We start from the raw sequence: 13,858 nt of genomic DNA, 5'->3' as shown, positions 1-13,858 counted from the left end.
AAATGAAGTAGCTGGTACCAAAACGAGTCAAATCGAACCAGACCATGCAGTGGAAAAGTGACTTATTATTGCCTACACTGTTCAAAAACATTGCCTTAACAAGTTACAAGTGGAGAAATTTATCCTATCCTATCCAGGAGAAACCAAACACCCATGTGCTGTGACATCACAACCATAACTAACTGGCAGTCTGGTGTTCAGCATTCAAGCCTCAAGGCAGAAAACTGGACACGCTAGCCTTCATAGGCCAGAATGCAAGACTGGACCTTAATTTATAGTAAATGACCACAGTTTAAAACGTAACATTATCCAAAACTATTAAAATTGCAGAGGCTTTTCAAACAGAAGCATTTACTTTGCAATCTCAACAATCTATTTATCTCTAGTCAGTCAGTCAGTCAGTTTCCTTTCAGTTCAAGCAGTGCTGTTGAAATGTAACACTTATCTGATGTCCACTGATACATTATTATACAAATCTCTCAAATATTTAATTTACAGCGTGAATTCAATTACTTATGAAATAATCCAGAATAGAAAGGAACTGACCTCAACCCTGATATACAAACCACTTAAGGTGAGTGAGCAAAAGCAGACAAACAGCAACATCTTTCTCATGTTATGTTGTGCCAAAAATGAGCCTTTTTAACAAGTTTATAATGAGCAGAAAGGTCAACTAATACACAAAGATAGCAGCTTATATTACACTTTGTTTACATGTTTACCTAATTTATTAATAACTATTTAAAGTACTTGCATTCAAATACATCCCAACAATAACACTTTAATATTAACTAACCCACAGTATGAGTGTAATATACACACTGGAAATTAAGCAAAAATACTGTATATGTACCTCATAACTGCACACAATGTCAACCTGTATAATATACCACATAACATTATAGCATAAGCACTGATTGCTTTTAAGTACTTAGCAATTAAAACAAGATTTCCTTAAGATGCTCTTTGGTTTTTCTCAGGTTAACTTTATTATTTATCTCACAACGAGCTGTGCAATCATTTCCTTTCAAGGCTTCTTAACAAGGAGGACACGTTACGCCATGGTTAGAGGAAATGCTCAGGAAGACCGTCTATTTTGGCAAAATGAGCAGAATTAATCTGCGAATTAGAGGGCTAAACTGTCTTGCCACAGTCAGTGAAATATCTGTAGATTAGGAGGAATACTCCAGCATTTCAACCTAATCTGTGCATGTTTTATTTTTAAGGGTTTTTATTTTTTATAAATCTTTTCCACTTCATTATCCAGTTTTAGAGCAACACTGCAGTGCTTTTCAACCTTAAGCATCTGCCCACTGACTTCTACAGCATGTATTTCAAGTCAATTTGCTTTCAGCTCTTTTGTTAGCACCGGGAAACGCGTTGAAATCATCATCGGTGGTAATCGACCGTATGTTATGGATACGGTATACAGAGAGAATAGGTTGAAAAAAGCTGGACTACTTCTTTAAAAATACAGAAAAATACTGCGCAATCAACAAGTCATGTAAACTAACGAGCAGATCCATCACTCTGCAAGCCACTTCTCTCCACCTGCCCCATCTTAGAGGAAAATAAGGCATTAATGGCGAATAAATGAAAATAAGCAAGTGTCTGTGTGTGTTTATTGATCCCTCCTCTGTTCTGTCACTGGATCTAATGGAGGAATAAGCCCAGTCTCATCAGCCTGAGATTGTAGGGGGGGGGGGGGTTATGAAGTGCTTTACTGCAGCAGGGGCGAAAACACACTCCTGGACTGCGGAGACGGAGCTCGAGCACTTACACGTACCGCACTACACTTCACAACGCCCTTTTCTGCTAGCGCGCGCTATATTTATATTATAAATACAACCACTATAGCGAGAAGACGAGCTGAGAGCACTGCTGAGGATTCTCTAGGACAGAACGAAGCATAAGGAGCTGGAGGAGCCCGTTATGAGATGATGGCAGCGCAGGTGCGTGGCTGCAATGCAAACTAAGGCTCTTCAGCATTGCACTGCAGTTTATTTCGAGGCGGGTGCTTTTCCAGCTCCTTTTGCACTCGAGTTAGCGAGTTAAAGCCGGTTTGCACGCGCACACGAACACGGTATCGGTGACGTGCACGCGCAGGACGCATCAGAAACGCCAAAAAAGAAAAAAAAATGCAAAAGGTATGAGGAAAAAAACCCCCTCGTCCAAGGTGCGCGCTCACAGCATCGCGCGTTACGCCGCTAAAACCGGCCGCGTGCACGCACGAGCCGACTGGGAAATGCAGGGATACAAGTTCGTAGGGTAGCCCCCCAAAACCGAGCAGGGCATCAGAGTGAGCGCTTAAACCACAGTTTAGCACTAAGCTGAAGCTTCTTACTCGAATTTTCCCGTTCCACCTTAAACCGCTTCACTTACACCGTGGCGCCCGAAGCACCAGAATATAACTGCTGCACCATTTAAGGTGGAACGGAAAAAATGGAGGTGGAACAGTAAAATTCGAAAAAGAAGCTGGCGAATGGGACGCCGATTTTAGCCTTGACGGCTTAGTCGTGCGCATATTTGTAGTTAAAGGCGAAACGACCGCGAGTCCGTGTGAGAAAATGAATTTCCTCCACCCTTCGTCCAAGGTGATCAAGCCTCCCTCTGCAGCCGCGGAGCCCGCACAGCACTTAACGGCAGCCAATGTCATCCTTCTAGTCCACAGCTAGTCACATATCCGCGTGCCAAAAGGTCCAGAAAGGCAAGAACAACACGAAAAGACAACGTCCATCCAGGGTTTAAAACGCCGTTCTTACTCACTTTATAGAAGATCATCTTGAGAGTGCCGTAGAAGCCCATGGTTGCTGCGGTGGCGGCGCTCAGAGGAGCCGAGCTCCACCGCCACTCAGCCCACAGACGACGGGAAGGAGAGAGAGAGAGAGGGAGGTAGAGGTGGGATCCACACCGTCCAGAACAGAGAGGGAGAATGAAGAGGAAAGAGGGGAGAGGGAGAGGGAGAGGGAGAAGGCGGGTGCGAGAGGGGCGGGGCGTAGGAGCGCGTGAGAACGCCCCCTTCTGGAGGTTTGCTATTGAAAAGCCAGCATAGCTCTGGACCGGACTACGGAAGCTCAGGATTTTGACTCCGGCGAAATAATGACTCACTTTCTCAAGATTTTGACTCTTATGTTGAAACAGTAACTTCTCACATTTGAGTTATGTAAAAATCAATATTTTCTAAATAATGTCAAAATGACTAATCTACAATCTGCAATAAGTCTTAGATGTGCACTATTATGTAACTGTCCAAGGAATGTGCAACTACAACTGCTACGTCACCTGTCTATTGACTGTTTTAGAATATATAGTTTTATAGTCCTTTTTCTTTATATTTAAGATTTTTGATACTTTATTTCCCCCTTAAATCTGCACTTTAAATGTTTTAGCCTTATGTTTAAATTGTTTTGTATGTAGGAAGTGCCCTTGGACTGCTGCTCAATTTCGTCGTACACTGTGCAATGACAAAAAAGAGCATCTTATCTACCCCAGATTTCGACATCTGGAGATTTTGTCCTTGTTTTGTGAAAATGCTTCCCCCCGCCAAGATTTCGACTTGTGTTTAAACAACGCCTTATTTTCAGTAAAAAGAGTTTTTACTTATTACCTCAGTATTTTGACTTATGTTCAATATAGCCTGTTCAAATAATGTATAATGGGTTACATTTTGAGAAAGTTTTCAGATGATACATCATCAGAGAAGCCAAGGTTTTGAAGCAAAATCTCAAGAAGTCAAAATCTTGATACAATAAAAAAAAAGGAATTATTTTGAGGCCGTTTTCAATTCAGTGGTCAACCCCAGTTACATATTCACCAACGCTGTGGAGGCTGCAGGGTGCAGGTTCAGGTCACAGTGCAGTCTGTAACACTCATTTATATAGTAAAGATGGTAGAGAGGAGATTGCGCTCTGCACTTGTTGTGGGCACCCCTTCTTCACGTTATTTCCCCATGGCTGAGCATGCGGTATTTCTCACCCCAGGACGCTGTGTTTGGGGCTGCATAATTACAGATCACCCAGATGGAGAACCAAAACTAGTGATTAAAAAAATCCTAATTCATTACAATATGAACCAGAACGCCGAATTCTATGCACATCCCAGATTGAACACTTTATGGGTATATACTGTACTAGTACTAACGTTGTTAGACACTTTCATTAGCAATCGAATGTGCACTAATGAGGCTACATACATAACTTGTAGTCTAGCTGTAAGTAGCCACAGAAACAGCTAACTCACTAAATTGTTGACAAGAATGCTAAATTCTTTGCTTATCATAGAACAAACAACTTCAGAATACAAGTATATAAGTGTACATGATTTAAACACAATCCTGTACTAACGCTGTGAAACGGCTTAACATTTACCCTGTCAGTTTCCTTCCTGATCAATAAAAGTAGCACTAAATCTGGAAAAAACTTACTTTGGCACTCATAAGTGCCAAATCAGCAAGATGTTAAGCAGCAAACTATTTTTTTGTCCAAAAAGAAACAAGCTTATAATACAACAGAAAAGTAACTGGCAGTAGATACTTGAACATGAAAGATTTCTGACTTTGAAAAAGTGAAAAGCGCTAACATTCAAATGCGTGCTAATGAGGCTGAACGCACTTGCTTCTTTTACTGGCCTTAAAAAGCTAACTCACTAAAATGTTAACTAAAATGCTAAATTCTCTAGTCTCAGAAAAAGCCAGCTTAAAAAAACTAAAGAAAACTGTATGACAAATGTGAACTAGACTCTGAAACAGTGACTTACTTTAGCATTCAACTGTACACTAATGAGGCTGAATACACAACACGTAGCTGTGACTAGCAATGAAACTAGCTAACTTACTAAAACGTTGACCAGAATGCTCAATTCTTTGCTAATGCCAGAACAAACATCTTCATAACAGGAAAACATGGACGTGTGTGTTGTACATACTGTAAACAAAATATTGAACTGAATCGGTAAAAAGCCTTACTTTACCTTTCACATTTGCACAAACAGAGCTAAATACATAAACTGTACTTTTGATTAGCAATCGAAAAAAGTGAACTGACAAAAATATTAGCTAGACGGATAAATTCTTTGCTTTTCCAAATGGAAACAAGCTTTGTACAACGCAAATGGGTGTTAAGAGGAACGGCACTGATTCGGACTTGTTATAGCACTCAAATGTTCACTAATGAGGCTGAATACAATCTGTAAATAAGGCGTGGATCTGAAGTAGACTAAGGGCCCAGACAAAGAACATCTGAGGCCGGGTCTGATTAGTATTCATACGCTCCGGCAACGTCCAGAAAAACGTCAATTGATTTCATGAGGGGAAAGAAAAAAAATAAACCAAACAAAAAGAGAAAGGCTGTGACAGGTAACTGCTTTTTCTAAGTGTACACGCAGCCCCGCTGCGCCACGACAACACATGAAAGGAGCTCGCTTGTTCTTATCAGTGTAGACAAAAAGGACAAGGAGACCCTGCAACACGTTTAAGGGACATCTGCGAGCGCGCTGCATTTATTCTGGCAGCTCCCTCAACATGTTCAGACAGCTCAGTTCAGCTCAGCTCAACTCAGGTGACATGCAGCCCTCCAGGCAGCTTCACCAACTCCACACTGCTCTCAACGCCACCCAAATCCTCTTAAAAACACATCTATCTCCACTGTTTCCTGTCTATCACAATCTCTTAGTGAAAATGCTAAATGCTAATTTTATTCCAATCCTTAAAAGGGGGTTTTTGAGCACATAACGATGAAGATTTTACTTTCTTCTGTCTGAAAAAGTTCTACTGTCAACAGTTTCTACTTTCAATAGACAGTTTTCTATTTTCTTTTAGTGTTATCTGCTAATTCAGTGTTGATCTGCTATATGTTAAATCCACTCTCACTTAAATCTATTAAAAATCAATTAGAATTTTAATTCTACTGTTAACAGCTCTATTTCCAAAATTCTTTTTGAGAAAACTTTGCAAATTATGTTAAAACAGCTACTTTCAAAACTAGATAATTAAGTTTGAAACAGCTCTATTTGACTATTCACTTTTCTGAACCTAAACCCATCATTAATTTTAATTTCACTGTTAATTTAAAAATTGAATTACAATGTCTATTTGAATTTTACTTCCTACATTAAACAGTTCTACTTCACAAACTCAAAAGAATCTTTTAGTGCTAAATATTTAGTGCTAATTACGCTAAACGCTAACTCCCCTGCATCTTAGGAAAGGAATGAAATCTCTCCAAAAATCTAAATTAGAATTTTACCTCAAAGTTTAAAACAAGAAGAAATAAAGGAGCTAAAACTATGAGCAGGTTTCTGTGTGCGGTATCGGTGAGCTTTTGTGGGAAACTCATTAGAGCATAAACAGATGTGTCTGAGTAAACTGAGACCACATACCAGTTAAAAATACAAAAATCGGTCACAATAGAGGCTTAAAGGCGGGGCTGCTTGTATTTTTTATTTTTTTTAATTCTCAGATTCAGGTGACAAACTTCACAATTTCCCTGAAACTGGTTTCACAGTTCATTTAGATTAGTCAATCAACTGGAATAACCATTCTTAAGCAAATCTGTGATGTGGCGTTTCATTTACGTTTTCACTTTCTTTTGCGTGACAGCGGCGGCTGAAATAAATTGTCTGTGATTGAAGCAGAATGAATAAATAAATCTGAGGTTAGCGGCGGTGTTAGAATGCTCATCAAGGCCACATCAAATCAAATGAAAGCTGTGAACTATCAGTTAAGCATTAGAAAACGTGATATGTACAACTTGCTCAACAGCTTTCATTACAAAGGACGCAAACAAGCACAAACGCAGAGAGTCAAACAGGCTATTCACAGGTGGAATAATCACTGTTGAACATCAAACATGCTTTACTGAGAGTGAAGGGCTGCGTGTAAATGCTCTACTCTGCGGTAGGCCATGTTAAACGGCCCAGCCGTGATTACAACTAGATTGAGAGTCTGGATTTTAAAGTACAGAACCCAGACTGTTTACTGCACTCCTCTATATAATAAACTATCTGAATACATACATACAGGACAAAAGAACACAATAGCTAAACTTGTTGCAATATAATGCTCATTCAATTTCACTCTTTAAATTAAAAGTGAATTTAAAACACAAATAAATAAATGATTTTACCTTTACTTTTAAATTTGAAACATCCATTTTCAACTTTTTTACATTCTGTAACCATTTCATTTGGCTAATCACGCCAAATTCAAATTTCACTCTGAAAAATCTTTAGATGGTTATAATTTCATTCTAATCTCATTACTAATTAAGATGAAAGCTAAAAAGTGGAATCAATACTCTGAATAAAATTGTACACCCACTTTTAAATTTAGTCATCTTCTCGTATTACCATAGCAACACCATCTGCAAAAATGAGCCATATTAGAAAAGGTCTTCATTTTAAATGTATACTTTAATATGGGGCTCACTATCACAGCTGTGTGTGTAAAGTCTAGCAATAAACTAAACTAAGACTAGACACTGGAATCTAGTTTAGTACATTCTTCCATGCCATAAAAATATATATAAATTTAAAACCTAAAAACTTTAAATCATAATTTGGTCTGGGCTGGGTGATATGGCAAAAACATGACAACACTTTTCATGACACAAACATTTTCACAATACATGAAAAGTATCATGTTATTCTGACACGTACTTTTACTGCCACATTTAAAAACAGCCACCAAAAACTCTGAATACATACTGTTTCGCATACTGTGCTGCATTAAATGCAAACAGCACTAATTAAGTTCTCTTTGCAATGAAACACGCAGTTGGTCTGTATTCCTTTAGTACACCAATATCCACCGGATGTTCAGAAAAGCAAGATATGTTAATAAAATAATTATTATTTCTATTATTTCTACCAACGTTTTGAGACATTCTTAAAAGAGGCAGTACAGACAGTGTTATTATTAGTAGTATTAGCAGTATTGAGTTCAGCAAAATATTTAATGATTAGTATGCTTCCTGCAATCTGTAAAAGTGAATGGCTCCTTTCAAAACAGGAAGAAAAGTGGTTATTTTGGATAAATGAAAGGCCATGTTCTTATCAGGGGTCTGGCATTGTGTTGGTGAGGTCTATCTGAGGGTGGTCTGAAAGTGAGCACTAGAATGACTTACTGCAGCCCGGCATTAGAGACAAAATTGCACCTGTCACAAGTTTCCAGGCAATCTGCTGATGAATGGGTAGCTCCACCTCTTCATCTCTTCTGGAATCAACTGTGAATCTGTGTGCTGAAGGTGGTGGAATAATCGCTATAAGGGTCTACAGAACCCACAGCCTTGGCCACAAGGTCTACATCTAGGAACTGTGGGCCATGGCTGAACTGAACTGAGCTGAGACCTGGGAAAGGTTTTGAAGCGGAGGTCTTGCTCCTGAATCATGTTTCAATAGTGCTCTAAGCAAGAGTTCAAGTTATTCCAGATCAAGGCCCACCTATTAACCAAGGCCCCCAGAAAAACTAAACTGAACTTTTTTTGCTTAAATATTGTATTTTTGGGAAACTGTTCATCACTCAACATAAAACCAACAAATTAGACTAAAATAAGCTTTTTTTATATCACAAATCAGGTGGAATGTTTGTGATGGAATGGTTTACATAGGATACTTGAATATAAGTGACTAAACTTAGTATTTTTATTCAACAGTTGTTTAAAAAAAACTGCACTGAACTACATCCAGGTAAACATGCCTAATTATGTGTTGCAATGAAACATAGTAATATATTAGTAGTATACACAAAAGTATATTAGAAAAAAAAGCATTGTGACATACTTTGTTATCAGGATGAATTATCATATTGCCCCATGTCTACTTATTTTCTTATTTCTAGATTTTTCAGTGATTTTTATGACAGTGTCATTCAGTCCAACAGTTTCTGAGTAGCATTGGCCTGAGGACCACCAAAGGGTTTGTTGCGACCCATTTGAAGTCCATTGCCCAATGTTTGAGGAAAAACACTGCATAAAGACACTGCTGTGTCCAATGGTGGATGCAGCAAAGCATGAGCTGAAATACATTCACCTGGTGGCAGTTTAAGTTCCCACAATACTGACTAAATTCCAAATATCACTTGCAGTATTTCTTACTGCTGCCTGAGCTGGACTCTGGACTTTGGGTCCTCCGAAATGCTAGCTAGTGAAGTTAGCTGTGAAACACACAGGGTCAAAACAAACAGTAAGACTGCTTATGAAATGTTTTCTTGAGAGATGTTAATATACTTCAGCTTTGAGCTAGGCTACATATAGTGCAGGTATAGGGTACCTACCAGATAGGGTACCTACCAGATGGTCCACTTAAGGAAATAAAGGTCACACGCCCTTTATGCCTTTGTGATGTCAGCACTTTCAGGTGTTTAAAGCATCTTTGGGCCAAATGAGCTTCAATATGTGCCTTTATCAACAGTTTGGAAAAAAGCTGCCAGACAAATATTTAGACAAACCCTGCTCTTTATATCAAGGAAGATATTTTGATAAACCACATTGTTATGATCACCTTTACAAAGCAAAAAAACACTCTGAACAGGTACAAAAGTTTTGGCATATGACGAAAACAAAGCTGTTCATCCGGTCGGTAAGTGTTTATTTGTTAAAGAAACTCCTTTATTACAATAAATACTATTAAGAGTAACAGTAAGTAGTGATGTGTCATTGTGTTTATTTAGCAATTTCCAAACCTCTCCTCAATTAACTCCAGTATTATTTGTAGTTATCCTCCAATACCTGGTTTATCAAATTAATATTTCATTAACAGAAATCAGATGCTGACGACAGAACGTAATAAATCCATGTGATGTCTGAAGGCACCCAGAAGAAATCTGGAACTAAACTTTGTTTTTTATAACTAAGTCAAAAATTATATAAAAGAAAGGAAAGTGTAGGTAGAATGGCTAAGGCCTTGACCCAAACTCGTTGTGTTACTCTTTTCTATCCGTACATTGGCGTGGCAACCCTGAGCCTAAAATATGTGTATGTTAGGAGGCCTCAAGGGACAGGTTTTTGTGTGTAGCGCTCTTTCTCTCGCCTCTACAGACAAAACCCTGGCTAAACTTTACACAGCGGATTGGAATGTGTGGTATGTGAGAAAGAGCCTGAGCTCTTTGAAGAGACTGGAGAATTAACCCTGTCATAGACATACAGACAGATCTCCCTTAAACAGGTGTTTCTTTGCACTTTAATAAACTACCACTAAAAGAACAGCTTTAGCACAGGAATGATACACACACACACACACACACACACATATACATTTTATATATATATATATATAGAGAGAGAGAGAGAGAGAGAGAGAGAGAGAAGGAACCAAACATCCACCAGCTCACTCAAAGATGGTTCTGAATACGATGCCTGATGTGTGAGGCATTGTTTTACAATAGTTGAGAAGGTTTTGATCTAAAACATATTTTTGAAGTCCACACATGATGAAGTAGTGCACACGTACAGCATTGTGAGGCAAAGAAAACATTTTTTTTAAAGATTTATCTGGTTCTTATCACTTTAAACCACTCTGAATGACCTGTACGGGCGCCAGTGAAGCCCATCACAAAACAATTTGAGAAATTAAGACACTGAAATTGAACTGTCAGAAAGACAGCCAGATTCTGAAAGTAAAACAGAAAAAGTCTCAAAACACTTATTGCAGGAAGAAATGAGTAAAATGTCTCTAAACACATTCTAAACTGCATCACTGCAATGAAACTACAGAAATGTCTATAGGAAGTGATAAGAGAACATTTGAGCCAGCAGATGACACTGGGGTTAATGAATTCACCCACTGATCAGCACGTCCCCCTGAACACAATGTAACCACCTGCTCCTGACTTGATTAGCGGCTAGCGCTTAGCCTCCAGCTCAACACCAAACCATTATATTATCCATCATATTAGACTGGGTTTTGGACTGAGGAAGCAAACCGGGGCAACAGAGGATGCGACTGTATCATGATATTTTGTGTTTGACTCTGTAAAACTCATCTAAATCTGATTTAATTATATTCCATGCAGCTCTTCAGCGCTCTAGAAGTGCTGATCATGCCCATCATAAACACAGAAAAGAGCACTGCAATGCATTCATCATTACAACAGAAACATATCGTCATATAATCCACTTTTAGAGGATGGGCTGAGAAACTATGTCTCAATCGACTTGATGATGGCTGAAACACGTTGTTACAGGTCACTGTTGAAATTAGCATAGCGGACAAACAACAACATTGAGTGAATTAAGACCAGATGTGATAATACATCATTAACTTCACTAAACGATTAAAAAAAATATCATTAAACATCATTAATTGATCCACTATTTAGAGATTTAAGTCTGATTTAAAAAAAAAAAAAAAAAAAAAAAAAAAAAAACTTAGTTTATAAGGTATTTCCAAGCAACGCTGCTGCTTCAGGCCTTGCTACATTAGGACAGAATGACATTCATTCAACTAAATGCTACAGAACATGTTCTGTTTGGTCTAAAGGGATGAAGTTCTGTCTAAACATACATCAGATGATCATCTATCAGGAGTTCTATGAATATTTTTGATTCAATGGCACTTTTATACTTTTATTCACAATAAAACTACGATTCTCTATTAAAAATAAAAAAGCACTGTAAACGCATACTACAGTGATAAGCCAGTTTACTTATTTAAAAATAGATTGATATTTAAAATTTTCAGAAAACTTGATGTGTGATGGTTTACAGTGTATTCCCATGTGATCAAAATATTGAGTAAAACTCACTGTGGTGAATGTGAAATCTTTGGGTAACACTTCACATCAACACGAACATTAAATGTGTTAAATATCAGTTTTTTGGGGGGGGAATCGAGGCTACTTTACCTGCTAACATTAAAAGCTCTGTTGTTGCTAATGGTAATGTAGCTTCTGTAATGAGTCTATAAATCAGAGCAGTAAAGAAAAAGAAATGAGCAAAAATAAATCAGTGGTGTCAGGACTACAGGCTGAATTTTATGACCTTTATATGTCAACACGCCACTTCAAAGACAAACGTAAAACCCTTCATAAACTCAGAATAACTCCACCAGACTACACACATACATATGCAGCGCACAGTGGCTGATGCAATAATGGCATAATTTATCTCTGCAAAACTAATACCAGCTTTTATGTGCTGTTTATCGTGCGGCAAAATCTAAATAGGACTTTTTATTTGCCCGGTGAGAGTGAGGAAGGTCAATTTTTATGATAATACCAGGAGGCTCTTTGGGATCCACAGGAGCAGGCACCAGCCGTCCCACTAAAGAGGCTGTTAAGACCGAAAGCAGATATTACTTTAGGGCTTCTGCAGTTAAAGAAAAATTTCATTCAAATTTACAAATGCAATGAAAGAGCTTTTTTTTATTCACTTTATTATTATGATTTTCTTATTTCTCTTAAGGATTACTTAGATGTCCTTTTATTGACAATCCAATGAAAAAAAATCTTATGTACTTGTTTGTTTTTTTTGTTAAAAAGATCTGTCATATTTCTCTTCTCCTAAGATTCATTTATAACATTGTGCAAGTACCAAAGAATTAATTCATTTCTACATGACAATTTTGCAATCTATCTTTAGAATTACACAGGCTGTTTTTATTGCTGTGCTGCTTGTGCTTTAACAATTGGCTAATTTATGTTCATATACTAAAGCATTTTAGAATGATTAAAAGGTTCTACATGGTTTGTTACTGTACAATTCAGTTCATTTTTTTATTCTTTTGTCTCTTTAAACACTCTTTAAACACTATGTAATTTATTCTCAAAATAATTGGCAGATTATATACACCATGACATTCAATAGTGACAACCCTAATTCTTACAACGCAAATAAGGCACAAACTACAGAGACTGGAGGTTAATAAATATCGTCCTTCTGGTTAAAGGGAACTTGCTGATCTGAGTTTGGTGCTTTGTGTTATAATGGTCTGATATCTGGGAAAATATATGAAGCCAGAGATAAGATTCTCAGTTTGTAATGAAGGAGCATCTGAACAGATTCCTATTTAATAAGATAAATTACAGCAAACTGACAAGGACATGATCATTTGCATCAAACACTTTGAAAAGCTGGGTGCACCCAAACTTTTGATGAGCTAATTAGCAGACCTTTCATGAGCTGAATAAAAGTCTTGTTAGAGCAGCGAAAACACTAAACTGTACAGCAGGTCATGGCCTGGTGACCTCAGAGTACAGAACATGTGGAAAGGTGCAAAAATCTTCAAAGAGTACGTGTGAAAGCGAGCAAGTGAACCAGGAAAAGCAACATAAATCAGCCCAGAGGAACCGGATATGTTAAATTAACCGGACTGGACTGGACCATTGGCGCTGGACCCTGGAAAGAGGGCAGCAGCACATGTGCAGAACATCAAAGAGAAACAAGCGTTAAAAGCTTGACTCTGAAACCTTCTGTCAGAGCGCAAAAGACATCTTTCTTCAAAGCCACAATGACCTTCAGCTCCACAAACCCGCTCAGAAAAGTCTCCAACCCGCTCCAGTTTCATCTCCGCTTTCAGATAAACGAACAGGAGTTTGTGGCAAATAAATAAATAAATAAATAAAGATCATGTAAAAGAAACGAACAAGAGCATTGAAATATATTTTAGCTTAAAAAAGTGCCTAAATCCTGATTTCTGTTTTACACTGAAATAAATTTTTTTTTAAAAATATAAATTTCAAAAAAGTGTAACAAAAGTCCAGAAAGTTTCAAATTATATGCCTAAGACTTAAAATGCAAATGCACTGAAAATGCAATGAAACTTAATGTGAGGGTAAAAATGTCCTTGCATGAAAAGACCACACACATAAAAATATGCATGTGTATATGTACATGTTTATGCTTCAACTGTGCTGTTCCACTTATTC

At 37.8% G+C, this 13,858-nt stretch overlaps 1 protein-coding gene across 3 annotated transcripts in view; it reads right to left on the bottom strand.

Moving 5' to 3' along the window:
- Positions 1–13,858, bottom strand: part of fbxw7 (F-box and WD repeat domain containing 7) — a 208,714-nt gene that overhangs the window by 38,505 nt on the left and 156,351 nt on the right. Inside the window, exon 1 of one of the 3 annotated variants that reach the window (XM_017713537.2) lies at positions 2,767–2,926. The exons of the other annotated variants lie outside the window; for them this stretch is intronic. Coding sequence (XP_017569026.1) covers positions 2,767–2,805 — 39 coding nt within the window. The 5' untranslated portion in view covers positions 2,806–2,926. Of the gene's footprint in view, positions 1–2,766; positions 2,927–13,858 lie in introns of those variants that run through there. 3 annotated transcript variants of the gene reach the window in all.

This window comes from Pygocentrus nattereri, chromosome 22 (assembly GCF_015220715.1).
Source record: "Pygocentrus nattereri isolate fPygNat1 chromosome 22, fPygNat1.pri, whole genome shotgun sequence".
In the NCBI taxonomy this organism is placed as follows: domain Eukaryota; kingdom Metazoa; phylum Chordata; class Actinopteri; order Characiformes; family Serrasalmidae; genus Pygocentrus; species Pygocentrus nattereri.
Note: the sequence above shows the minus strand (reverse complement) of the source record. Positions and strands in the feature narration are given on the sequence as shown.